Genomic DNA, 25,571 nt, shown 5'->3' on the forward strand with positions numbered 1-25,571 from the left:
AAAACAACATCTATAATCAGTACGAGTGGATTAAACCGGATGATTTCCATTAAACTTTATTTATACAAATTGAATTTACAGGTCATCATTTCATCCAAGTCACAAACTCAAAACACCGATGTTAAGACATGAAGCTCAGTCACCGGACGCCGGGGCCTTTAATACGGACAAGACGTAACGAGCAGCGAGCAAAGTTAAGCTGAATATTAGACTTCAGACATGAAGAAGATCGAAGCCGAAATCTAAACTTTTTTTGTCGAGGAGCTTCGGTCTCGGAGGTTTCGTGCCATGCAACAACTGCGATTAACAATGTGTTAAAACAAGGAGCATCCACTGTGAATCTACATTCAATTACAAATTCCAGTTCCGATTTGGCAACGGACTGCAACGTAACACAGCCTGTAACAGGGAGTATACAAGATTAAAGTCTCTTAAGAAATTTTTGTTTCAAAGACGTGCTTACAAAAATTCTCATTTCGAATTCACCATCTCAGATTGTAGGATATACTGGAGTAAAAATTCTGCATATTTTAGATTGGTTGCGCCCATTTCCATTTGATACCAAGTTTTGCCATTGGTTATATATTTTTAAAGAGTCTCCAAAACACCACTCCTGATCTAGACCAAAAATTTTCCGGTGATGGATATTCAATTCCCTCACACCCTATGTATACCAGTCGTCTTCGAGGTGACCACTCCTTCTGAAGAGTGGTTACCGTATAAGATTCATGTGGTGCAAAACGCGCTAGGAGGTTCATCCACAACCAAGCCTACGGGAGCATTTTTGAGCAGAAGACTTGAGTAATCTCAGGACAGACTGGTTGCTATGGACTCGTTGCCTGACAACCCCATAGAAAGATGCAGCAAGCAGACTGCCCGGTTGAACTCCGTTATTCAGCCCAATCTACCAGCCCGTAGAATCAGTCTGTTCTATTTGTGAACCTTGAACCGTACAGTACTGATTCGCCCAAGTCTAGTTCTGTTCTTCCGAGACATAGAAGCCCTCCAAGTCATTGTATAAATCCTAGAGGCTCTAAAATAGAAGAAACGCGTCATGTCAACCAACATTTCCCTTCCAGCTTCTACATTAGTGCCAGCAGCAGCAGTCTTCTTTGGTAATAACGATATGGCGCTTTCCTTCTAAGTCTCTTTAAAAAGGTGTTGACCATGGAGTCAACTTCTTAAACGTGGTCTCAGGCCACGTTTGTCGTAACGGATGCAGCTCTTCTACTTAGGACCCTGACCCAAGCAACATCTCTAGCTAGAAGGACTCCACGGGTCATGACCTATGGGCAGCAACCAAGTAATCTTGAAGTTGGAGGTCGGGAAGCTTCATTAGTTTCCGGTCTGATACGGTTACAAAAATTCGCTCAACAAAACCAAAAAATAAAACCTCGACAAATGGTTGTATTTTTATTAATGTGATTTGACAATCAAGGCATCTTCATTGATAAACCATCAAATAATTCACTGAAGTTGGACGGCTGGCTAGGGGTTTGGATAGAAACTCATTTTTCTCCTATCGCAGATGTTTTTGAAACGCGTCAGTTTGAAACCAATTAAAAACTTTACTACAATTTTATTTTTTTCCCACCCAAGGACAGACACAGTAGCTTGAATGTGGAAGGTCTATGGTAATAGTTTTGTCAGATAAAGGAAGAGAAAAAAGAAAAAAGGAAGCGTCAAGAAGCTCCATTAAATTGCGTCAGTTTTTGGCATCCCTTTGTCAGCGCAGCTGATGCTGAGCGAATACAACACTGCAGACCACATTACCCCGGGAGCTCAGCACCAGCTGCACCGACAGAGTGCGTCCAATAATTTACACAATGTTAAAAAACGAAACAGCATAGCATAGACATAATTGCAAGGATCTGAAAGCAATATTTCACAAAAATCCTAAGCTGCCATATTCCCATCCTGGTATACCTAGACTACTCCTTGCGCTAAAAACAAAGCACCTGGTATGAACGTAATGATCCCCTTCGGAGTCCTTTTGGACAGAGTAACAGCATATTGAGGGTTAAAAGCCACAGATTTATTTGAAGTAATGTTCAGCACTATAAAAGGAAGGCCGCAGAGATCCAGGAGGCTCTGGGCGAGACCAAACACCATCGGGTGGGATGTGATGGAGAGTGGGGTACAACGTGGAGCCAGGAGCACAAACAAGAGTGGAAGTCGTGCAGAAAGAAGAACATAAAGCGTCACCCCCAAGGGTGGCAGAGTCACCACGGGCTTCCGAAAATGGATATTCTTATGCCAGAGCCAGCACTAGACCAAAGACAAAAAGAGAACAAATCAAACATTAATTCTTTCTGCGACAAACACAAAAGCCCAAGCAGAGGGGGATCGTAAAAGCAGCGTCAAAAATATAATATCGAAGTGCAACATCCCATACTATTAGAATCCCAAAACAAGGGGCGATAGGAAATATTTTTACTCTGACTCCATTAGGACACCGTTCTGATCAGCGACTCCAGCTCTGCTGCATTGTCTAACGGGAGTCTCAGTCCCGTAAAACAAAAACATTATTTTTTTTTAATTAAAATTTTAATCAAGATAAAGTCCGTTCTTACTTTTCTGCCGTTATGATCGCGACAGCTCCTTGTTCACACTGCTGGCTTTCTGGGATGACATTTCATCCCATGTGACTGCTGCAGCCAATCGCAGGCTGTAGCGGTCACATGGGCTTCAGGTTCATCACAGCAGGCTGGCTGCACGGAGAGGTGGGGAGCAGGGACGCGTCGCTATGGCCAAACCAGGGAAGGCAAGTATTGACGCTTTTCTGCTCTGCTTTCCGTAGTGACGATACCGTTTTAAAGTCTGCACCATAATTTGTAGCGGGATTTTGGCCGGGATTCCCTGTAGGTTCTAGGTCGAATACGTTGCATACTTTTCACTTAGCGTCTCTTACCTTCAGTTGCGATCTCCCTCCCAACCTGCCATTAAATTAAAATAGGACCTGTGCACGATCCGCTCTAGGAGTCATACAGTTGCCATGGCAACTGTAGCGCCCAGCGTGCCGCAACGCCTCGCCACACCCGATGTCAAGTCAAGAGGGAGAGCAAAACTCTGAGGACATGGATATAAGTGAACAAGCCACTTAACCCACTCCCACTAACAAACTCCACCTCTGCTTTCCACTGCCCCCTATGGACAAGAACACGAATCTGAAAAGATAGGAGAATTCTCCTTTCTGACCAGGGTTGCAGGTTAATGTGAGGAACGCATTAGACGGCGGGGCCACATACCTGTAAGCGCTTCCTGTGCAAAGTATTTCACGTCTACATCTTGGTCTTGAGTCAACTTCTCCAGAACGGGCTTCACATCATTCTGCAAGGTTCTGCAAAAACAGCGATGGAGAAACATTAACGAAGCGGATATTAGGAGACTATTACAATTCATTCATTGGGACTTAAGCTTTAGATCTGGATATGCAAGGACCAGTCCAGTCACCATCAGAACCAACCTATGAGAACCTACGTGCAAGTGCTTTCCATCACTCTGCCTGGCATAGACTTAGAAATGATGACAAGCCACTCAACCATCACCCGGGGATGCAGATCTCATTTCAAAGTGTCCACAGCAGTACCAGGAGGCCCCAGGTATTGCCAAGGCTTAGGAACAATTGGTACAATCAAGCAATGAAATCTCTAGGAGAAAAGCTGGAGATGTAAGTAATAGGGCTGCACGATGCATCGAAATAGATACGATTTTGATGCCGTGCACCCTCAAACTGTTCAATACCGGTAATTCATGTATTTCGATACCAAGCGGTGCGGCCGCACAGCTTATTATTGTAACGCATGAATGTAGTCAGAGCGGGGCTGCGGGTGTGTAATCCAGCCATTGCCCCGCTCCTGACAAGTGTGAACGCGGTCAGCATGATGTGATGCGGCTGGCACAGCACTAATGTGCGGCGGCACTCAAGACAGAGAACATGACAGGCGCACTGCAAAACACCCCCATGTTCAGCCTTCAGTGCCAGCACTGCCACTCATTGGTGCAGCGCCAGCCGCATCCCCTCATGCTGACCGCGCGCTCACACTTGTTGTCAGAAGCGGGGCAATGGATGTATTACAGCCCAACTCGAACAGTGGTGATCACAGAAACCTCATCTCTGCCGCTATTCCTTGAATGCTGCAATCAAAGTTGACCGCAGCATTCAAAGGGAAAATAGGAAGGGCGGGGGTGCCGCTTGGATTACATCACAGGGAATCCCTGTGACTCGATGGAAGGACATACCATATATGGGCAGACAGCCCAGGGTCCATTGAAGGACCCCAGGGCTGTCCGACCATATTTCCTGTTAGGGCATACCTCTGTATGCCCTAACAACTGCTTGTCTACATATACACACATTTTATACAATAAACATTAAAATAAAAGGCTCAATATATAAAATACACACATATTTGGAATAGTCGCAGTCGTAATAACCTACACAATAAATTGATAGCGTCATTTATGGTGTATGCTGTAAAAAAAATAAAATCTGCTTTTTCACTTAATGTGAGGCACGAGGGGTTATGAATTTAGACCCTCCACGTGCCCCCCATTAATTATAATTAACCCCATCATGTACCTCACACATTAACACAATGTTGTCTATTATGACTGAGAAACATGATGGGGTTAATTACCGCTATTAATGAAGGGCACAGGGAGGGTCACATTTCATCACTTCACCTGCCTCATCAGAAAATGGAAGCACTTTTTTTTTTTTCTATTATTGTTGGCAAAGTATCGCTTTGGTATCGAGAATCGCAATACTACACAAAGTATCGGTATCCAAGTCCAAATTCTGGCATCGTGATAACCCATAAAGAAAAAGGGTCGGCAGGATTCCCGCAATCTGCTGCTCTATCCAACAAGGGAGTCTCAAGCATATCCTGCCGAGGCTACGAGAGGCTCGCTGCCACCACACCGCCCTGTTCTGAACACTACCGGGTCTAGTTTCACACTAATATCATTTCTGGAGGAACACTCTAAAGGTAGATTAGCAAATCTAAACAAAAGCAGCCGATGCTCGATGTAAACTTTTTAATTAACAGCTATGACCAGTGACTTCCCCTATGCTTTACACTGCAGCTCTGCTTTATCATACATTCTTCAGTGTATAGTCTACGTATGGCATCGTGCTACCAATCTTACCCGTTTTCCAGCGTGGGTCCTATTTTCTGCAGAGACTTGGCAACGTTAAAACGCACATTGGCCACAGCATCGCCGGCCATCCGCACCACTGTCGGCAGCATGTGCTTGGTAGTGATTTCCTGTCCACAAACCTCTGATAAAACCTGCAGATAGATTCAAATCAGAGTCCAGGTTAAAAGACACGAACATATAATAGGAACATTCCTTACAACCAAGTTACCCCGGCGGTGCAGTACACAGTAGATCGTATATATGTATAGCGTGTAATATAGAACACGGGGCAGGGGGAGCTTTAGAGCAGATTTTCCAGTTGAATACGCTTCCCCAGGTAAGAGCGGAATATTACAGGGACCGGTCTGTGCTCTTATTAGACAAAATGGCTCAAAAAAAATAAAAAATAATAATTTTTGTTATACCTTTTGGCTAATGGGAGGGATTAAAGAATACAGCGAACTCCTAAGTCTGGTGTATTCATGAGGGGAGCGCTACCCCCCGGCCCCTCATCGGTGACTGACTTTATACACCGCTGACCGTCAATCACTGACGGGGGTGGGGGGGGGGGGGGGGGAGTCTGGTGTATTCTTCTGCATTTTTTTGGCCAATAGGAGAATGGACCGGTCCCTGTAATAGTCAGCTGACAGATTCCCTTTAACATGTGAGTTGCTGCACTAAGCATAGTGGAAGAGACGCCGTGCCACCTGATCGCCACTTGGCTTTCTCCAGGGGTCACATGGTTGGCACATTTATAGACAATGGTTCACCATGTGGCCACTTGAGGAAAAAAAGCAAGTGGGTCCAAGAGGAGACAAAGTGGTGCTGAACTGTTCTAGTGACTTCAGTAAGAATCTTGCTAACCAGATATTGGCGGCACATATCCTAGAAATAAATCAGTGTCACGAGGAAACCCCTTCAGGCCCTGTTCACACTGAGTATTTTGACGAGCTTTTTGGAGCGGAATCCGCTCTGCAAAAAGCGTCCGAAAATGCCTCCCATTGATTTCAATGGGAGGCGGGGGCAGTTTTCTCCCATGAGCGGTAAAACCGCCTCGCGGGAGAAAGGGCCATGCCCTATCCTCGCGCGTTTACACCTCTGACCTCCCATTGACATCAATGGGAGGCAGAGAAAGCGTATTTCGCAGAGTTTTTTGCCCGTAGCACTCAATGGCCAGGGGCGAAAACCGCGCAGGAAGGACAAAATTTTCCTCCTGCAAAAAAACTCCTTAAAGTAAAAAACACATAATAAAAAAAACGTTGCTGGTTATAAAGAGTTGATAAGCGACATCAGTGGAAATGGAGAGAAGCCGCTTATCACTTACGTTGATGCAGAATAATGTGGTCATTCGGTGCAGGTAGTTTGGGTCATTGGACATGGCCAGCACTTTGGGGATGATGGTGGCCTGAGCCCAGTCCTTGCCAAACTTCTCCACCAGCTTCTTCAAATTGCTTGTTGCAGCCTCTCTGATGGCGTACACTGAAAATAGAAAAAGTTGAAGCAACAGAATGAATCAGCAATGCGGTCCTGGCCATGTTACACACAGAGGCGTAGATCCGGGTAATTTGTACTGGAGTGCGGCCGACCAGAAACATCGGGGGGCTGCACAGTCACCACACCCCAATATCAACGCTAGACTAGGACATCCTAGCACAAGGGCCCGAAACAGTACCAGTCTTGGTCTGGGTTTACACTGCTCTTCCGCTTCCATCGGGCCCAACCTACAGATCAGGCCAGGACAGGGGAAGAATGTGACGTGTAAGTAAGAATAATGATCAGCGCCAATTTAAAGAGCCACGACACTGACTAAGGCTTCGTTCACATCTGCGTCTGGCTCCGTTCATGGGTTCCGTCAGGGGAAGCCATGAATAGAATTCCAAATGGAAACCGTAGGTTTCCGTTTGTATCACCATTGATTTTAATGGTGACTGATCCGTGCAAATGGCTTCCGTTTGTCACCGTTGCGGAAGGGCTGCTTCCCAAGACCTAGAAACATGCGGATAAGATTACTTACCGTGATCGACGAGCCACGCCATGCATAAAGAGTTTAACTTCTCATCAAAAAACTCAACACCCTGAAAGAAAAGAAAAAATAATTGCCGTAGCAGGAAAAAAAAAAATAGGGAATAAGTTATAGTGCACAAGAGCTCCCCCTACTGGTAACAGCAACTGTGGCGGCACAGAATTAATGTGTGTGTCACGGTGAAGGTCTGATGTAGGGCTGCAGCCCGGCCGGTCGTTTGTTTGCGTCTCCATTTAATTACGTACGACAATCTATATCCCAGACAACTAAATATATAGAGTAATACTCCCAACAGCCTCAGCTCCAGTCTCTTGGAGGAAATCTCCACTGCCGGATGGGTGACATTTTACCAGAGCAAAAACAGAAATCTATCCAAAAAAAGTAGATCATTTCAAAACCAATGACAAGTCTGTATCGGGTGCCGACTCCACGGGCTATGGTAATTGAGTACTCCTTAATACCCACGGCCCAACGCTTTCTATTGTACAGAGTCTGTCGGAAATACAGGCCTAACACTGTTTCTAGAAAAACAGCCAGAATAGCCGCAGACCCAAGTTATGCAATCACACGGACTAGAGAGGTGTTGCTCGTTTCACGGATTCCAAATTAGCATACTTTGCCTCCAGCTAAGCGGCCTTGTCTACTGGATGGTAATGTAGTGTGAAACCCGTCTGTCTAAATCAGGAAATTAAGCTGCAGTTCTGCCCGCTATGCTTTATGCTGCAGCCCTGCTTACTCAGCCTGATTGCAGAATAAAAGCTCAAGATCCACAGGAAGTCAGAAGAGGTGGAGCGTGGCAGAGGTGGAGCGTGGCAGAGGTGGAGCGTGGCAGAGGTGGAGCGTGGCAGAGGTGGAGCGTGGCAGAGGTGGAGCGTGGCAGAGGTGGAGCGTGGCAGAGGTGGAGCGTGGCAGAGGTGGAGCGTGGCAGAGGTGGAGCGTGGCAGAGGTGGAGCGTGGCAGAGGTGGAGCGTGGCAGAGGTGGAGCGTGGCAGAGGTGGAGCGTGGCAGAGGTGGAGCGTGGCAGAGGTGGAGCGTGGCAGAGGTGGAGCGTGGCAGAGGTGGAGCGTGGCAGAGGTGGAGCGTGGCAGAGGTGGAGCGTGGCAGAGGTGGAGCGTGGCAGAGGTGGAGCGTGGCAGAGGTGGAGCGTGGCAGAGGTGGAGCGTGGCAGAGGTGGAGCGTGGCAGAGGTGGAGCGTGGCAGAGGTGGAGCGTGGCAGAGGTGGAGCGTGGCAGAGGTGGAGCGTGGCAGAGGTGGAGCGTGGCAGAGGTGGAGCGTGGCAGAGGTGGAGCGTGGCAGAGGTGGAGCGTGGCAGAGGTGGAGCGTGGCAGAGGTGGAGCGTGGCAGAGGTGGAGCGTGGCAGAGGTGGAGCGTGGCAGAGGTGGAGCGTGGCAGAGGTGGAGCGTGGCAGAGGTGGAGCGTGGCAGAGGTGGAGCGTGGCAGAGGTGGAGCGTGGCAGAGGTGGAGCGTGGCAGAGGTGGAGCGTGGCAGAGGTGGAGCGTGGCAGAGGTGGAGCGTGGCAGAGGTGGAGCGTGGCAGAGGTGGAGCGTGGCAGAGGTGGAGCGTGGCAGAGGCGGAGCGTGGCAGAGGCCGAGCGTGGCAGAGGCCGAGCGTGGCAGAGGCCGAGCGTGGCAGAGGCCGAGCGTGGCAGAGGCCGAGCGTGGCAGAGGCCGAGCGTGGCAGAGGCCGAGCGTGGCAGAGGCCGAGCGTGGCAGAGGCCGAGCGTGGCAGAGGCCGAGCGTGGCAGAGGCCGAGCGTGGCAGAGGCCGAGCGTGGCAGAGGCCGAGCGTGGCAGAGGCCGAGCGTGGCAGAGGCCGAGCGTGGCAGAGGCCGAGCGTGGCAGAGGCCGAGCGTGGCAGAGGCCGAGCGTGGCGTCCATCAGGAAAGATGGATCGGATTCTGTGTACATGGCTGCAGAATGCGTTGGCACCTTTTAAATAATGAGAAATATGTGCTCATGGTTTCATCTATCATTGGCTTTAAAGTGATCCTCCGGTCCCAGGGAAAATTATAAAATGGGATGGTGTATATGGAGTAATGTTACCTGGTACCCTCCTCAAGTTGCCCCCCCTCTGCCGTGGATCTGCCTTTTTAGGGTCCCCTGTGTGATCCCAAAATGGCTGCAGCGCTTCTCTGAATAAATCTAAGACACTACCTCTGTTCACGGATTGGATGGAACTGCTCACGTGACAGTGGGAGTGCCTCAGACTTGTAATCTAAGAAGCGTGTCGGCCATTTTTGGAGAGCACGGGGGGACCCTAAAAAGGCAGATCCGCGGCAGAGGGACACAGCCGGAGGGCATCAAATATTATTACTCCGTATACAACATCACATTTAAAATGTTGTCCAGGGACCGGCGGGTCGCTTTTACACATTCACCCTTTCATTCAGACGTCAGACTGCTATATAAACACTAACCTATACTCTGCTGAAGAAAACGTGAAGATCCCCAGTCAGCCGTGCAGGAGATGCGGATCTGCAGCTACACAGGAGCAACTGCACTAACGTTCATTGAGACTTGCTATAGATATATATGCGCGCCTATTGATCTGTCCTAGATCTGTGGCCTTTTCCTGCATTTCTCCAACGAACGGTTTCCACGCTTGACGACGGACAAGGTTTATTTCATTAGAGGCCAAACCACTAGTACAACATGTTTGCAGAAGCACCTACCAGCTGTCCGGCGAGGAGAGGCATGTACTCTATGATGGCCAGACGCACACGCCACTTGGCATCTTCCGCCAGCTCCACAATGGCGGGCAGGAGTGACTGGGAAAGCTGCCGGATGCCGATAACCTCGTTGACGCAGTCCAGGTTGGAGATGATGTTGAGCCGGACTTCTGGGCACTGGAGGGAGAGATGAAACAGATGTGACACTAATCACCGAGCGCAGCATTACAGACCGGCAATCTGAAGCTCCGCAGGAACAGAAATCACAGCCAAGCTGTAAAAACAAACAAACATTGAGGCAAAACCGTATACAAGATACAAGCTGCATCTATCTCATGAAAGCAGCCGGTCTGATCGCCGCAGGTCCCGCCTCTCGAACCACTAGCGATCAGTTCTGGTCGGGAGCAGCAGATAAATGGCAGTAACGTGCCGGCTCCACCAGAGCCGAGTCTTTTCCAGTGTGCCTCACCGTTCTGGCACAGAGAAGGGGGTCCCGAGCGGGGACGACGACCCTCCCATCCTCTATGACCTTCATGTGCCTTAACAGGGGCTGTCGTGGTGAGACCTCCCCATTAAAGCTTTCCTAGTTCTGCGTGTACATTTTTTAACCCTTTCCCGACAGCACATGAAGGAGCAATATCTGCGACTCACAATCCACATCCAGCAGCAACGGTCGGGTTCATAGAGAACTCTGATCCGACTACTCAAATGTTTATTTTATAGCGAGACATTTTTAGGTGTCAAAATATCCACTAGTCTTCTATAGTAGATCTGTAGCCGGATGATGGGGCATTGCGAGCAGAGCGTCCCCAGGATATACTGCGGCAGATTTATTGGAGATTCATACGCCAGCCTTCGCTTTCTGCTCCCCTTGAGTAAGGGGTTGACAAGATTTCTTAAGAGGCGCAAGCTATTGTATCGTTATGCTGGCCGTGCACCACAATTGTGACAACCGCGGCCGTGCGCCATCCATTTCCAAGTCCCCACAGCTCTTCGCTTTTTCGCTCCAGGCCCCCCCAAATGCTACGTTTCAGACAAGATCCTGACGTTGCCTGGCGCCAGGACATTGTAGGAGCCGTGGATAGCAGTGATGGGACCTGGAGGGGAGAATAGTTTATTTACTTAGTTGTTCAACGGGGGAGGATTTCTGCTATAATTTTGCGTAAATTACGATAAATGTCTGGCAGCAGCGGCCCTGCCGCCTTTTGTAAGCCACGCCCTTCAACAAGTGTCAAGGGTTTGGTAAAAAGGCCATAAGTCAAAGTTTTTAAATGTAAAGTATCAACTTTTGGGGCTTTGAGACTTTAAGCCAGAAAACTGCAATAGAAAAGTTGATAAATACCCCCCCCCCCACCCCCCGTAGCTGCTCCTGTTTGGTAAAGACCCGTGTGTGCGTCGTCTGAAGTTTTCATTATCATTATATTCATGCATAAAGCTCCCCCAAGTGGCTAAAAGAGGAAATGTAAAAATTTATTTTTTTAAAGGGGCAAAGCAGAGAGCACCTAAAATGCGTCATCATCATTCAAAACCAAAAGCGAAGGGCTGTAAATACAATTATTGTCCTATGACGGGCCATGTGCACATGATCTACAGGGATATATACACACACCTTGGCTGAATACATCGTTCAGTACAACCAATATACAGGTGGCAGACACCACCCATCTTTACTATGGCCTATCCACTACATTTGGTGGAAGGATTAGAATAAACACTGGTGGACAGATCCACCTGATGACAAAATACATTGATGTATGAAGGCTCACAATACTTTCAGAGTATTGCCTTACAGATCAAATGCACACAATAGAGGCACGTACTGCAGACAGCTCGATAAGGACTACACACTCACCTCAAATGCACACAATAGAGGCACGTACTGCAGACAGCTCGATAAGGACTACACACTCACCTCATCTTTCAGCTCAAATGCACACAATAGAGGCACGTACTGCAGACAGCTCGATAAGGACTACACACTCGCCTCATCTTTCAGCTCAAATGCACACAATAGAGGCACGTACTGCAGACAGCTCGATAAGGACTACACACTCACCTCATCTTTCAGCTCAAATACACACAATAGAGGCACGTACTGCAGACAGCTCGATAAGGACTACACACTCACCTCATCTTTCAGCTGGGCCAGGAAAAGAGGAAGAAGATGCTCAACAGTGTTGTCCTTCCCCAGGATAGGAGACAGGCCCATGATGACCGAGGCCAGGGCAGACTTCACATGCTGGTTGGCATCTGACACCAACTCCTGATGACAGAAAAGAAAAGCATAAAAACACAAGTCAGCGACACGTTGCCCATTTACAAATTGCCCAAGATCTGTGCAGCTGCACCCGCTGGGACAGGCCACAGGCGGTTCGATCGACCGATTGATCTCACCTGCCAGCTGCTTTACCTAGTGATCAAGTGTGATCTGATGATAGCGGGGGCCTGTGAGATGTAGAGGGGGTGTTCAGGCCTCACACAGTAACCCTTTACAGGTAGAGTTGACTACAATTACCTTGATGCACGGCAGGATCTGCGTCATAATCACGTTCTCGCGACATTCAGCCGACAGGTTTTCACAAAATTCTGCAACAAACGAAGAGAAGATTTTGTACCTGATGATCGGTGGGATAGAAAGACTTCGGGAAGAAAAAGTGTTAATGTCGGAGCCGTTCGCTCCTTATATATTACGGCTTCTCTTAGAGACCCCCGCAAGCCTTAGCAAGGGCAATGGCACCCATAGGATGACACTACAAAATCTGTGCAATGGTCATGATGAAATCCTCCGCGGCTGCCAAAAATTGCGCTAAATATTTATTGGGTGACGCTCGATGCATTCCTGTGGGAAAAGTCTCTACAGAACTCAGGTTTATTGCTGAACAGATCAATTAGTTTAGTCACAAACCCAGATTTCACCAATCTAGAGCCAAGGCAATGGCGTGACCAGAGAGAGGAGATCATAGTGGACTTCTTGGCTACGCATTGAAAAAAAAAAATTGGAAGCGGCTACAACTTAAATCACGAGGAAATAAAATATTAAGTTTGTTTGATGTCTGTCTGGAGGATTGTTCCGGGCCCTCCAGCTTCTCCCGTCCTCTCAGCGGGTTCGCTCGTAGAACCAGGGCTTAATGACCTTTACCAAGAGGAGACATCCTAACGAGCCTCCCTTTCTGGGGTGAAGAAACTGGCAACGTGTCATAATGGACATATGACTGCACCCCGCAGGGCGTCACGCTGGTGAAGGAGCCTGAAGGGGCAGAAACGTCCTCTCAGTTCTATCTTTTTGAATAAATGTCAAATTAAGATTCAGGATCTCAGTGTGAGACGGCTCGGCTCGTCTTTCCTGGGGACATCTTTTGTTATACTCTGAGAAAGAGTCCCCAGCAGATTTAACTATAACATTTACATAAAACAATGGCCAACAATGAATAAACATTACCTCCAGCCAGGATGTGATGTGTATTCAGAATCCTGACAAGTCTGTGTGAGATTTACAGCAGGGTAAGCATAATCTCGTTTGAAATGACAGGTTACATCGTAATCTCACGAGATTCTGAATACACATCACGTCCTGGCTGGAGGTAATGTATATTCATTGTCCAGACAATGCAGTAACATTATAGTGTGTTTATGTGACTGCACATAGCGGTATAGCTATATCACTATGTGCTGTGTAAATGAATGGAGAGAAGTGTATGACACTGATTGGTCAGCGTCATACACTCTGTACAACGCCCACTTGGCCAAAAAGTAAAACACGCCCAGTTATCTATTGAGAAACTCATTAGCATAAATCTAATATAGGTCATAACTCCGTCAAAAATGATCGTTTTTCTAAATAAAAAACACTGCTGTGATCTACATTACAACGCCGATCACATGTACAATATAGGGCACTTATAATGTGGTGACAGAGCCTCTTTAAGGCCCCATGTACACTACCGTAAAAATTCTCCGTAATTGTGGACCGTAACAAGGTCCACAATTACGCACCCTTTCCGTTCTATTGGCCGCGGACACCTTTTCGGTATCGCTGCGGATAGGTGTCCGTGCCATAGAAATGTACCACAAAAGATAGGACATGTCCTATCGTTTGCTTTTTACGGGCCGTGCTCCCATACTTCGTATGGGAAAACGTGACGAAAACACGGACTGCTGCCCACGGCCGTGCCCGCAATCGCGGACCGTGATTACGAGCACGGCCATGTGCATGAGGCCTAACAATAAGAAAAGATCAAATAGACTGATAATAGTAGGAGCCGAAACAACGAGGATAAAGAGGGAGGGATGAAATCCACACACAGAATTGAAGATCTGTCCAGAAGCAATAAAAACCAAAGCAAAACTACAGCCAAACTTTTTCCCACTGTAATATAACCCACTCCATGAATGAAACACTCCATGAATGAAACCAGAGCGGTGTTGCACTTTTTGCATTATTATTTAGTAACAGTGGGGGTCATTGAACATTGTGACCACAGACGCTCCGTCTCTCTCCCCATCCCTGTAAATGGAGAGTCAGTACTATCTGTACTGAAGAGTGAAGACTGCTCCACATGGCCGTGTTCGGTCCGTAAGATATGAACCGTATGAAGGCTGCATCTCCCGGAGCCGGACTCCCAGCAACATAGTCATTCATACTGCGGAGAGTCACCGCCTCGCCACTACTGTCCCATACTGTAATCATGTTTTCAATACGGGACAGTAGTCCTGCAGGGTGGCAGTGACTCAGCAACATGGATGACTGATACTAGGAGTCCGGCTCCCTGAACGGTGTTCAGTTTGGGAAAAACGGTGTCTCACGGACTGAACTTGGCCTTGTGAAGCGAGCCTAAATGTGTGCCCAGACAGCACGGCCTCCTTTCCTTTCCCTATAAATAACGCGGGCAGTTAGTATTGCCTCCCTATATATAATGTGGGCACAGGTAGTACTGCCTCCTGGTCTCGCCCTAAATAGTGTGGGCACAGGTAGTACTGCCTCCTGGTCTCTCCCTAAATATAATGTGGGCACAGGTAGTACTGCCTCCTTGTCTCTCCCTATAAATTATGTGGGCACAGGTAGTACTGCCTCCTTGTCTCTCCCTATAAATTATGTGGGCACAGGTAGTACTGCCTCCTTGTCTCCCCCTATAAATTATGTGGGCACAGATAGTACTGGCATCTGGTAATTCGGCATAGATCGTATAGTCCTACTGCAGCGTCTCTCCAGCACGAAGCAGAAATAGAGAAATCACTAAGGAAAAAAAAAACACATTGCTGCTGGATATGAAAAAACATATCAGAAAGTAGATTTGATAGGATCAGGGATTATATATCGGATAGCTGGCAGAATTATGGGAGTCGTCAGGAGTTTTTCTTGTAGTAAATCCTTGGCGTTACCTTTGACCTTGTGGGAAGCTGCAGCTCGCACCTCAGCCTCACAATCCTTCATCAGATTTTGGAAAGCAGGAACCAGGTCGGTCTTGGTGATTTCAGGGCCAACGGCTTTCTGGAGCTGAAAGAAAAAAAAGAGAAGACACAACATGGAATTAGAAACGGTGAAGGCAATAAAGTGTAACACGAGGGCGTCCGGTACAGAAACAAGGGTCAGCAAAACAGCCAAAACCCGCCGTGTATCATCTACCTCCGTGAACTTGTCCGCCACCATATAACGAACGCGCCAAGACTTGTCCTCGGCAGCCTGTCGCAGCGTCGGCATCACCAGCGGCTCCAGCTCTTCCTGAGGTAAAAGCTGCGCAATGTTGACGCAGGCCTCCACGGCCAACAAACGCACAGAATCCTGGGAAAGCAAAAATCAGCTCAATGAAACCCTTTACGTGAGGTACGGGGGATATATTGTATTACAGTCACCAGAATAAATACCTGTTCATCAGATGCGAGATTGGAGAACATGGGGATTATTTCACTCTTCACATTTTCCAGCTCCAAAACTTTTGCAAATTCCCCCAGTTTAGAGGCGGCGGCTCGTCTGACCATAGGAGTGTCATCCGAGCACAGATTACGGAAATGTCTAAAGAGGAAGAAATAGAAATATAAAAAAAAAAAAAAGAAGACGACGACACCCCATGTAGTAATAACCCCCTTCCTGCAGCTCAATTCCTCACCATATTCCATATTCCTGCTCCTCTATCTGTCCCATTTCACACTCACAGGAGACCAGGAAGCAGAGATAGGAGGAGCTGTTTGGCGATTTAGCTGCCACGGTGACTGTCTCTTGCAGTTCTACAATGCAAGCACCAAACTGCCCCCCATATCTCAGCTTCCTCAAACCACTTGTGTGTGGGATGGGGGCAGATATTGGGGTTATAGGGAGTCATAAGTGAATTTTCAAAATTTGTGAAGTTAGGCTTTAAAAGAAGGGTCCCTCCAGGACTTCGATAGTGATGACATCTATACCAGATCATTGGGGGGGGGTCAGACCCAGCAGCGATCAGCTGATTGTCGGAGCTGTGGCACTCCGGCCTCTTCATCGTTTACCAGGCACAGCGTCATGTATTTGGTAGTAACTGAGCCTGGGATTGCAGCTTACTTCTGTTCAAGGTTAACTAAAACTTTTAAAATACATTTGACATATCAGAAGTTTTGATCAGTGGGGGTCCGAGCAGCCAGACCCGAAACCCATAGCTAAAACTAAGCACTCGGGTGAGCACCGCGCCGCTTCTGATCGTACGCACTCGTAGGCTGTCTATCGAGCCGGTACACGGTTCCGAAGAAAGTTGATCAGAAACGAAGAGACACGGACTCACGCAAGCGCCACGTTTTAGTGATTGGTGGGGTCTCAGTCCTTGGATCCCCACCGATCAAAGGTTTAATTACCCTTTCACCCCAATTGAAGTGATTGGGACATAGCTGCAATACCAGGCACAGCCACTACCAAAACGTACAGCGCTGTGCCCAGTAGACAATGAAGATGTAAGGGCTCCTTCAATCAGTTGACCGGCGGGGGTGCCGGCAGTTGAACCGCCATCCATCTGATATCGATGACCTATCTTAAGGATCGGTCATCAACATTGAAGACCCAGAAAATCCCTTTAAGGTACACGTACTGGTGATCAATACAATTACTCACTGTCTGAGTTCTGCTTTGACGGTGCTGGAGACCCGGGGATAGCAGACGCTGAACAGACCGCAAGCGGACGTGCGGGAGGTGAACCAGTCTCCGCTGGCCAGGCGCTTCGCTAGGGGAACAAAGTGCGCCTCGAGGTCTGAAGGGGAGTGTTCGTGGGATATGACCCGAAGAGATTCCACAGCTTTATCCCTCACCACGGTCTCCTCAACTGTGGCCAGGCTCTCGAGCGGGGGCTGCAAGACAAGAAACGGTCAGAGCGGCCTTCTACATCCACCGGTGGAAAGGGTCTATCATCAATGGTTCAATACAAAAACCTACCAATAAGCAATGCACAAACTCTGGTCCTCCAACCAGCGTCGTAAAGGTCCCCAGCTGTTCAGCCAAGGCCAGCAGCACTTCATCCTCATCGTAGATCGTATCTGCAAAAGTCAAATGACACGATTTACTGGCGCGTCCACCGGAAATCAACGGCATTACGGAGACTTATTTGCAGCCCTACGGCATTAGTTCATTTCATGCGGTGACCACAACACTTCTCGCTGTGTGCGGCCTAAGGGGATAATAAATGGACGGTTCCTGCAAATACAGAACGAGGAGATCCGTCTCCATCTTCTCCACACGTACCTGTCAGGAAAGGAAGGAGCTCGCTGCGGGTCCTCTCCACACCCAGGGCCAGCGCAATGGTGGAAAGCTTCTTAATACTGTTCAGACGAAGCTGCAAGAAAAACAGTTCACATTCAGAAGGCAAGAAACTGAACCGATCACTACCTGGAGTATATCAGGTCCAGCACGTTAAAGAAGAACTCCAGCCGGAAGAAGAATGTACCCATGCTGGTCGCCAATCCCTGAACCCGCTGCCATCTTCATTACCATAAAGCCCTAATTGTGGTGGCCACAGAGGACTTCTCTCAGAGAGAAGCGGCAGGAGACCAGGTGACTGTGCCGGTAAGGCCATGTTCACACGCTTAACAAAAAACGGAGCAGTATTCAAGGGAAAGCAGCCTCTGATTTTCAGCAACTAGCGTTTTTTGCGGACTTTTTCGAGCTGTTTTTCTATCGAGTCAGTGAAAACAGCTCAAAAAACGGCTCAAGTACTGACATGCGCTCCTTTCGAACGAGGCTTTTTTTACGCGGCCGTTTTTAACCCCTTCCCGTCGTAAACAACTTTCATATTTTAATCTTCGTTTTTTTTCCTCCCCGCCTTCCAAAAGCCATAACTTTTTCATTTTTCCATGGATATAGTCCTAGGAGGGCTTGATTTTTGAGAGACGAGTTGTAATTTTTCGAAACGCCATTTATTGTGCCATATAATGTACTAGGAAATGGGGAAATTATTATTTGTCCGGTAGAAAATAAAAAAAAAAACCTGATTTCTCCATGGGTTTTTTGCGCTTCGTTTCTATGGAATTCCCTGTGCAATTAAAACAACATGTTCACTTTATTACGATTACGGCGATACCAAATATAAATCGTTTTTTTTCTAGTTTTTTTCACTTGTAAAAGTAGCAAAATATAAAAGTGTAAAAAAATGAAATTAATTTTGTGTCGCCAAAGTCGGAGAGCCAGAACTCTTTTTTTTCTGGCGATTAAGCGGTATGAGGGATTATATTCTTGCGGGATAAGCTGTCGTTTTTAATGCTACCATTTTGGGGTACATGCCACGTTTTGATCACTTTTTTATTACATTTTTTGCTGGAGATGAGGTGACCAAAAAATAGACATTCTGGCGTTTATAATTTTTTTACGGCGTTCACCGTGCGGGTTATATAACGATATATTGTAATAGTTCAGACTTTTACGGACGCGGCGATACCAATTATGTTTCTTTATTTATTTTTTTACTATGCTCTAGGGGGAAAAATGTATTTATTTTTTTTTGTAATATTTATATATTTTACAAAAACTTACTTTTTTTATTAGTCCCCCTTGGGGACTTCAACCAGCGATCATTAGATCGCTTTCACTATATACTGCAATACTAATGTATGGCACTATATCGTCTTTCTGACAGGCCAGAGGCAGCGGTTAGTAGGAGCACAAAGATGGTGGACCTGAGGGGTGTTCATTAGGCCCCCAGGCAGCCATAGCAACCATCGCCCCCCCCCCGCTATTGCATTGCGGGGGGGCACGATGAGCTGCTAGAGGGGGTCGCCCCCTCTTTCTAACGATTTAAATGCTACGGTCGCTATTGACCACGGCATTTAAGGGGGTAAATGAGCGGGATCCCGCTGGTTGCTGTGAAGTGTCGGCTGTTACATATAGCCGACACCCGCATCGTATGGAGCGGGTTCACTCCGTGAGCCCGTTCGATACTTCCCCCTACCCAGCTAGGACGTAACCATACGTCAAATGTCGGGAAGGGGTTAAACAAGGCCGCGTAAAAAAGGCCCCGTGCTTCCGAATTTTCAGCCGAAAATAGGCCGTGTGAACATACCCCAAAGGTGTACCTGCTGAATACTTCTATACCCATGTCGTACACGCCACATCCCCTCTACACATCATGCATTCATATTGACAAATTGTTTGAGGGGTGCGCTGTGCAGCTATACCTTTAATTAAAGGAACAGTCCAGGCGAAACCGATGCCCTGTGTTAGACCCTAGTGCAGGACTTAGGGGGCGGAGCGAGACACAGATCATCTCTTTGGTTTTCTTTTGATCTCCCCCACTGGTGTAAACCAATCAGACTTTACCTTTGATACACCGCTGTGTAAACGAGCCAGCGAAGAAACCATTGTGTACTAATGTATCAAATAGATACATAATAAGAATAACAGATCTGTCAACAGCAGCTTGTTGATGGTTTCCACGTAAGAATGTTTACATTGCAGAGCATTCAGGAACTAAAAAGTAACTATAAACTAACTTTGATGGACATTTGCTCTATAATCAATGCGTAGCTTTCCCTTTAACATAAAACAATCTCAACCCCGAAACTCAACGGAAGAACAAAAAAAAAAAGAAGTCAGCAGTCCCTGTTTGCCACAAGGCTCCTTAGAATCATCCCCAATCCATGACAAGTCAGAGTTTAGAAAGCGAGACTAGGGAGAGCTGGTGGAGAGCGGCAGAGTCGTCTTCATTGTTTACAGATACACAGCGCCATAGATTTGGTTGTGGACGTGAATGGTACTGCAGCTCTTTGCAACTCAAGTCTTATTCAAATGACTAGAACGGAGCTGCAGCACCAGGAACAGTCAACAATAAAGAGGATATGGTTCTCCGGCACTGCGGCTCCTTCAGTCAGCTGACTGACAGGGGTGCTGAGAGTAGGACCCCCACCGATTTGATATTGAGGACCTACCCTAAAAACAGGCCATCAACGTTACAGTCCCAGAAAACCTCATTAGGCTTCATTCACACGTAGCGTAATTGCTGTGGATTTTCCGACCAGAATTGCCCAAAAAAAAAAAATCTGCAGCGTATTATAGCAGCAGCCGAGTGGACCTCATTCACACGCTGCAGAAAATGTGTGCAGGAACTGACCTGCCGGGCACCTCTTCTGGTCTCAACGCAGCCGGGCTCCTGGGATGACATTTCCGCCCGTGTGATGGTCACATGGGAGAATACGTAACCCAGGAGGCCGGCAGCGGACATCATTTGTGGGAGGAGTCATGTGTCGCTAGATCTGAGCAGGGGAGGGGAGTGTAGCCCCCCCCCCCCCCCTCATCCGGTGTCCACAGCAGCAAATCCAGCTGAAAACCTGCACAAAACCAATGACTATTTGCTGTGGACCTTCAGATGGAATTCCCAGCAGAACCTGGTTCGGATTTGCTGTGGACTGTGTGAACAGAGCCTTAAGGCGTAGCTTACATGGGACGGATGCGCTGTATAAAGCACGCAGCGTATCTGCCCTGTGCGCCGCAGGGAATTCCGGGCGAAAAAGCGCAACAAACCTTGGCGAAAATCTTCACCACAAACGTCCGCTGCGGAAAACCACAGCCCTGAGCCGGCCTCCTGGGGTGACGTTTCATCCCATGTGACCGCCGCTACAGCCTGTGATTGGGTGCAGCGGTCACATGGGATAAAAAGTCATCCCGTGGGCCACGCTGAAGGGAGGAGCACAGACTCCTGGATAAGTAGATCATGTGTGATACTGTCTGCTGAGCTGTGTATCTAATCCTATCATGTGTGATACTGTCTGCTGAGCTGTGTATCTAATCCTATCATGTGTGATACTGTCTGCTGAGCTGTGTATCTAATCCTATCATGTGTGATACTGTCTGCTGAGCTGCTGTATCTAATCCTATCATGTGTGATACTGTCTGCTGAGCTGCTGTATCTAATCCTATCATGTGTGATACTGTCTGCTGAGCCGCTGTATCTAATCCTATCATGTGTGATACTGTCTGCTGAGCCGCTGTATCTAATCCTATCATGTGTGATACTGTCTGCTGAGCTGTGTATCTAATCCTATCATGTGTGATACTGTCTGCTGAGCCATTGTATCTAATCCTATCATGTGTGATACTGTCTGCTGAGCCGCTGTATCTAATCCTATCATGTGTGATACTGTCTGCTGAGCCATTGTATCTAATCCTATCATGTGTGATACTGTCTGCTGAGCCATTGTATCTAATCCTATCATGTGTGATACTGTCTGCTGAGCTGTGTATCTAATCCTATCATGTGTGATACTGTCTGCTGAGCTGTGTATCTAATCCTATCATGTGTGATACTGTCTGCTGAGCTGTGTATCTAATCCTATCATGTGTGATACTGTCTGCTGAGCTGTGTATCTAATCCTATCATGTGTGATACTGTCTGCTGAGCTGTGTATCTAATCCTATCATGTGTGATATTGTCTGCTGAGCTGCTGTATCTAATCCTATCATGTGTGATACTGTCTGCTGAGCTGCTGTATCTAATCCTATCATGTGTGATACTGTCTGCTGAGCTGCTGTATCTAATCCTATCATGTGTGATACTGTCTGCTGAGCTGCTGTATCTAATCCTATCATGTGTGATACTGTCTGCTGAGCTGCTGTATCTAATCCTATCATGTGTGATACTGTCTGCTGAGCTGCTGTATCTAATCCTATCATGTGTGATACTGTCTGCTGAGCTGCTGTATCTAATCCTATCATGTGTGATACTGTCTGCTGAGCTGCTGTATCTAATCCTATCATGTGTGATACTGTCTGCTGAGCTGCTGTATCTAATCCTATCATGTGTGATACTGTCTGCTGAGCTGCTGTATCTAATCCTATCATGTGTGATACTGTCTGCTGAGCTGCTGTATCTAATCCTATCATGTGTGATACTGTCTGCTGAGCTGCGTATCTAATCCTATCATGTGTGATACTGTCTGCTGAGCTGCGTATCTAATCCTATCATGTGTGATACTGTCTGCTGAGCTGCGTATCTAATCCTATCAGGTGTGATACTGTCTGCTGAGCTGCGTATCTAATCCTATCATGTGTGATACTGTCTGCTGAGCTGCGTATCTAATCCTATCATGTGTGATACTGTCTGCTGAGCTGCGTATCTAATCCTATCATGTGTGATACTGTCTGCTGAGCTGCGTATCTAATCCTATCATGTGTGATACTGTCTGCTGAGCTGCGTATCTAATCCTATCATGTGTGATACTGTCTGCTGAGCTGTGTATCTAATCCTATCATGTGTGATACTGTCTGCTGAGCTGTGTATCTAATCCTATCATGTGTGATACTGTGTGCTGAGCTGTGTATCTAATCCTATCATGTGTGATACTGTCTGCTGAGCTGTGTATCTAATCCTATCATGTGTGATACTGTCTGCTGAGCTGTGTATCTAATCCTATCATGTGTGATACTGTCTGCTGAGCTGCGTATCTAATCCTATCATGTGTGATACTGTCTGCTGAGCTGCGTATCTAATCCTATCATGTGTGATACTGTCTACTGAGCTGCGCATCTAATCCTATCATGTGTGATACTGTCTGTTGAGCTGCTGTATCTAATCCTATCATGTGTGATACTGTCTGCTGAGCTGCTGTATCTAATCCTATCATGTGTGATACTGTCTGCTGAGCTGCTGTATCTAATCCTATCATGTGTGATACTGTCTGCTGAGCTGTGTATCTAATCCTATCATGTGTGATACTGTCTGCTGAGCTGCGTATCTAATCCTATCATGTGTGATACTGTCTGCTGAGCTGCGTATCTAATCCTATCATGTGTGATACTGTCTGCTGAGCTGCGTATCTAATCCTATCATGTGTGATACGGTCTGCTGAGCTGCGTATCTAATCCTATCATGTGTGATACTGTCTGCTGAGCTGCGTATCTAATCCTATCATGTGTGATACTGTCTGTTGAGCTGTGTATCTAATCCTATCATGTGTGATACTGTCTGCTGAGAGGTGTATCTAATCCTATCATGTGTGATACTGTCTGCTGAGCTGTGTATCTAATCCTATCATGTGTGATACTGTCTGCTGAGCTGTGTATCTAATCCTATCATGTGTGATACTGTCTGCTGAGCTGCGTATCTAATCCTATCATGTGTGATACTGTCTGCTGAGCTGCGTATCTAATCCTATCATGTGTGATACGGTCTGCTGAGCTGCGTATCTAATCCTATCATGTGTGATACTGTCTGCTGAGCTGCGTATCTAATCCTATCATGTGTGATACTGTCTGTTGAGCTGTGTATCTAATCCTATCATGTGTGATACTGTCTGCTGAGCTGTGTATCTAATCCTATCGTGTGTGATACTGTCTGCTGAGCCGCTGTATCTAATCCTATCATGTGTGATACTGTCTGCTGAGCTGTGTATCTAATCCTATCGTGTGTGATACTGTCTACTGAGCTGTGTATCTAATCCCATCACGTGTGACACTGTCTGCAAGTTACATTACAGCCGTTAGAGGGCGTGTTGTCATCACAAGCTTATAGATATAATAGGGGCGTGGCGGGCCCTTACTGTGCGGTACTACAACTCCCAACACGCACTACATAAGAAGCACAGAGGTAACAAGGACCGGCAGGGAGGAAAGGCCGGGTGGAAACGATCTGCGGCTGGAGTCAGGATGATACAAACCATCCCCGGGCCGCAGGCCACCCCGTACCCCCCGAACCAGCGGCCAGGACCCGCAGGCAGTACACAGACCCCGGCGATGGCCGCCCCTTCTCACCTGCACGTCCTCATTGCGCAGCTCATCAATAAGCACGGCAATAGGATACAGAGAATCGTCCCCGTCTGCCGCCGCCATCTTGATTCTTCCAGTCAGGGCGAAAGTGAAGGGACGGGGGCTCCCAGGCTTTCATGCAGGGGTAGGAAGCCCCGCCTGCTAGGCATACGTCACTGCCGTAATGTTTATAGCAACGCGTCTTCCTATAGGAAGCTGAGGCAGTGTTCCCTGGAGACGGTTGCCAGGGCGCTGCTTCTTCACGTCAACTCTTTGAGGCTTAATCCGCCATTTTGGTGAAGGCTTTATGGGCAGAGCAGTTTATTTCCATTTTAGTATTATGCGGCTTTACTATAAATGACATGACTGATATAAGTTATAATATGTGAGGAGATCAGGATTTTAGACCCCATCCTCCTACTTCGGATATGAAAACTATAAAACCGATTTATTAAGGCTGGCGATTCATAGGTGACGTCTGGCAGCATCAGCACCTTGAATAAACCACGGCAATGAAGAGGGAGAAGAGAGTGGTGTGGGGAGTATGAATTTTTTTTTTGTGTGTCCGATCGGGATGTGGGAGAGGGTAGACAGATCGGGGGGCGAGGTAGGAGGCCCGGCATGGGCCTCTACCCAGCTACAACCTGCAGACTGAAATGTATGCCAGCTATACCGGATTTCTGTTTTAATTTGCGCCAGTTTTCCGGTGGAGGCCCCGCCCCTTCATCTAAGCCTTGCCCCTTTCTTCGTCGCTTTTGGGAAGTGGTGAGAAAAGTAAAAGATGCAAATTTAACGCAACTATGATGTGCGCCAAAATCAGCAACTTTTTTATGCCTGAAAACTGGCATAAATCCATCGTTATATATACCTCCCAACCGTCCCGGATTCAGCGGGGCAGTCCCGGATTCCGGGCAGTGTCCCGGGCGGCCGGGGGTATGTCCCGCTGTCATATGTATCTGCGTCCTGAGGAACCACCAGGTCCCTGCTTCAGAATTAGTTCAGAGTGGAGGAGCAGAGGGAGCTCCTCCGAGCGTTGTGCTCGGGGAAGCCCTTGACAACACTGTCCATATATGGACAGTGACGTCAGTAGCTAGTGATTGAGCGAAATCCCTGTTGCCGATGATCTGGCTGGGGATTCCGCTCCTAGAGGAAACCCCTGAGGTCACTGTCCATATATGGATGTTGACATCAGGGTCTCCTACTGGAGCCGAATTGCCGGCCAGATTCGGTAACGGGTATTCCGCTCAAGGAGTAGCCACTAACATATATGGACAGTGACATCAGAGCTTCCCTCTAGGAGTGGACTCCTCGGCCTATGCTCTGGCTGAGGATTCTGCTCCTAGAGGGAGTCCCAATAGCGCTATCTTCAAGGGACTATCAACATGGACACTGTGGCACTAAATAGGGGAACTATCTACATGGGCACTGTGGCACTATGTACAAGGGCACTGACACGTTATATATTGGCATTGGCAATAGGAGCAGCTTTGGGGGCGTTATACTGTATAAGGGCAGCTATGGGGCATTATACTGCATGGGGCAGCTATAGGGCCATTATAC

At 47.6% G+C, this 25,571-nt stretch overlaps 1 protein-coding gene across 1 annotated transcript; it reads right to left on the bottom strand.

The window, feature by feature from the left end:
• Window positions 1-1,400: 1,400 nt before the first annotated feature.
• On the bottom strand, window positions 1,401-24,128 carry LOC142662253 (uncharacterized). Its single transcript, XM_075840380.1, has 15 exons — window positions 24,018-24,128; window positions 17,526-17,616; window positions 17,220-17,320; window positions 16,902-17,134; window positions 15,695-15,842; window positions 15,456-15,611; window positions 15,212-15,326; window positions 12,348-12,418; window positions 11,961-12,095; window positions 9,836-10,009; window positions 7,157-7,217; window positions 6,467-6,621; window positions 5,152-5,294; window positions 3,249-3,340; window positions 1,401-2,268 (listed from the first exon to the last, which is right to left on the bottom strand). The coding sequence occupies exons 1-15, from the start codon at window positions 24,093-24,095 to the stop codon at window positions 2,252-2,254; spliced, it is 1,770 nt and encodes a 589-aa protein (XP_075696495.1). The 5' UTR covers window positions 24,096-24,128; the 3' UTR covers window positions 1,401-2,251.
• Window positions 24,129-25,571: the final 1,443 nt, after the last annotated feature.

The sequence above is a fragment of the Rhinoderma darwinii genome, chromosome 10 (assembly GCF_050947455.1).
Source record: "Rhinoderma darwinii isolate aRhiDar2 chromosome 10, aRhiDar2.hap1, whole genome shotgun sequence".
Taxonomy (NCBI): Eukaryota; Metazoa; Chordata; class Amphibia; order Anura; family Rhinodermatidae; genus Rhinoderma; species Rhinoderma darwinii.

Coding starts and splice junctions, on each gene's coding strand:
- LOC142662253 (XM_075840380.1), bottom strand. CDS start 24,095: ATGGCGGCGGCAGACGGGGACGATTCTCTGTATCCTATTGCCGTGCTT. Junction 15,612..15,694: donor ATCTCGCATCTGATGAACAG/GTATTTATTCTG, acceptor TTGCTTTCCCAG/GATTCTGTGCGTTTGTTGGC. Junction 3,341..5,151: donor GGACCCACGCTGGAAAACGG/GTAAGATTGGTA, acceptor CTGTTTTTGCAG/AACCTTGCAGAATGATGTGA.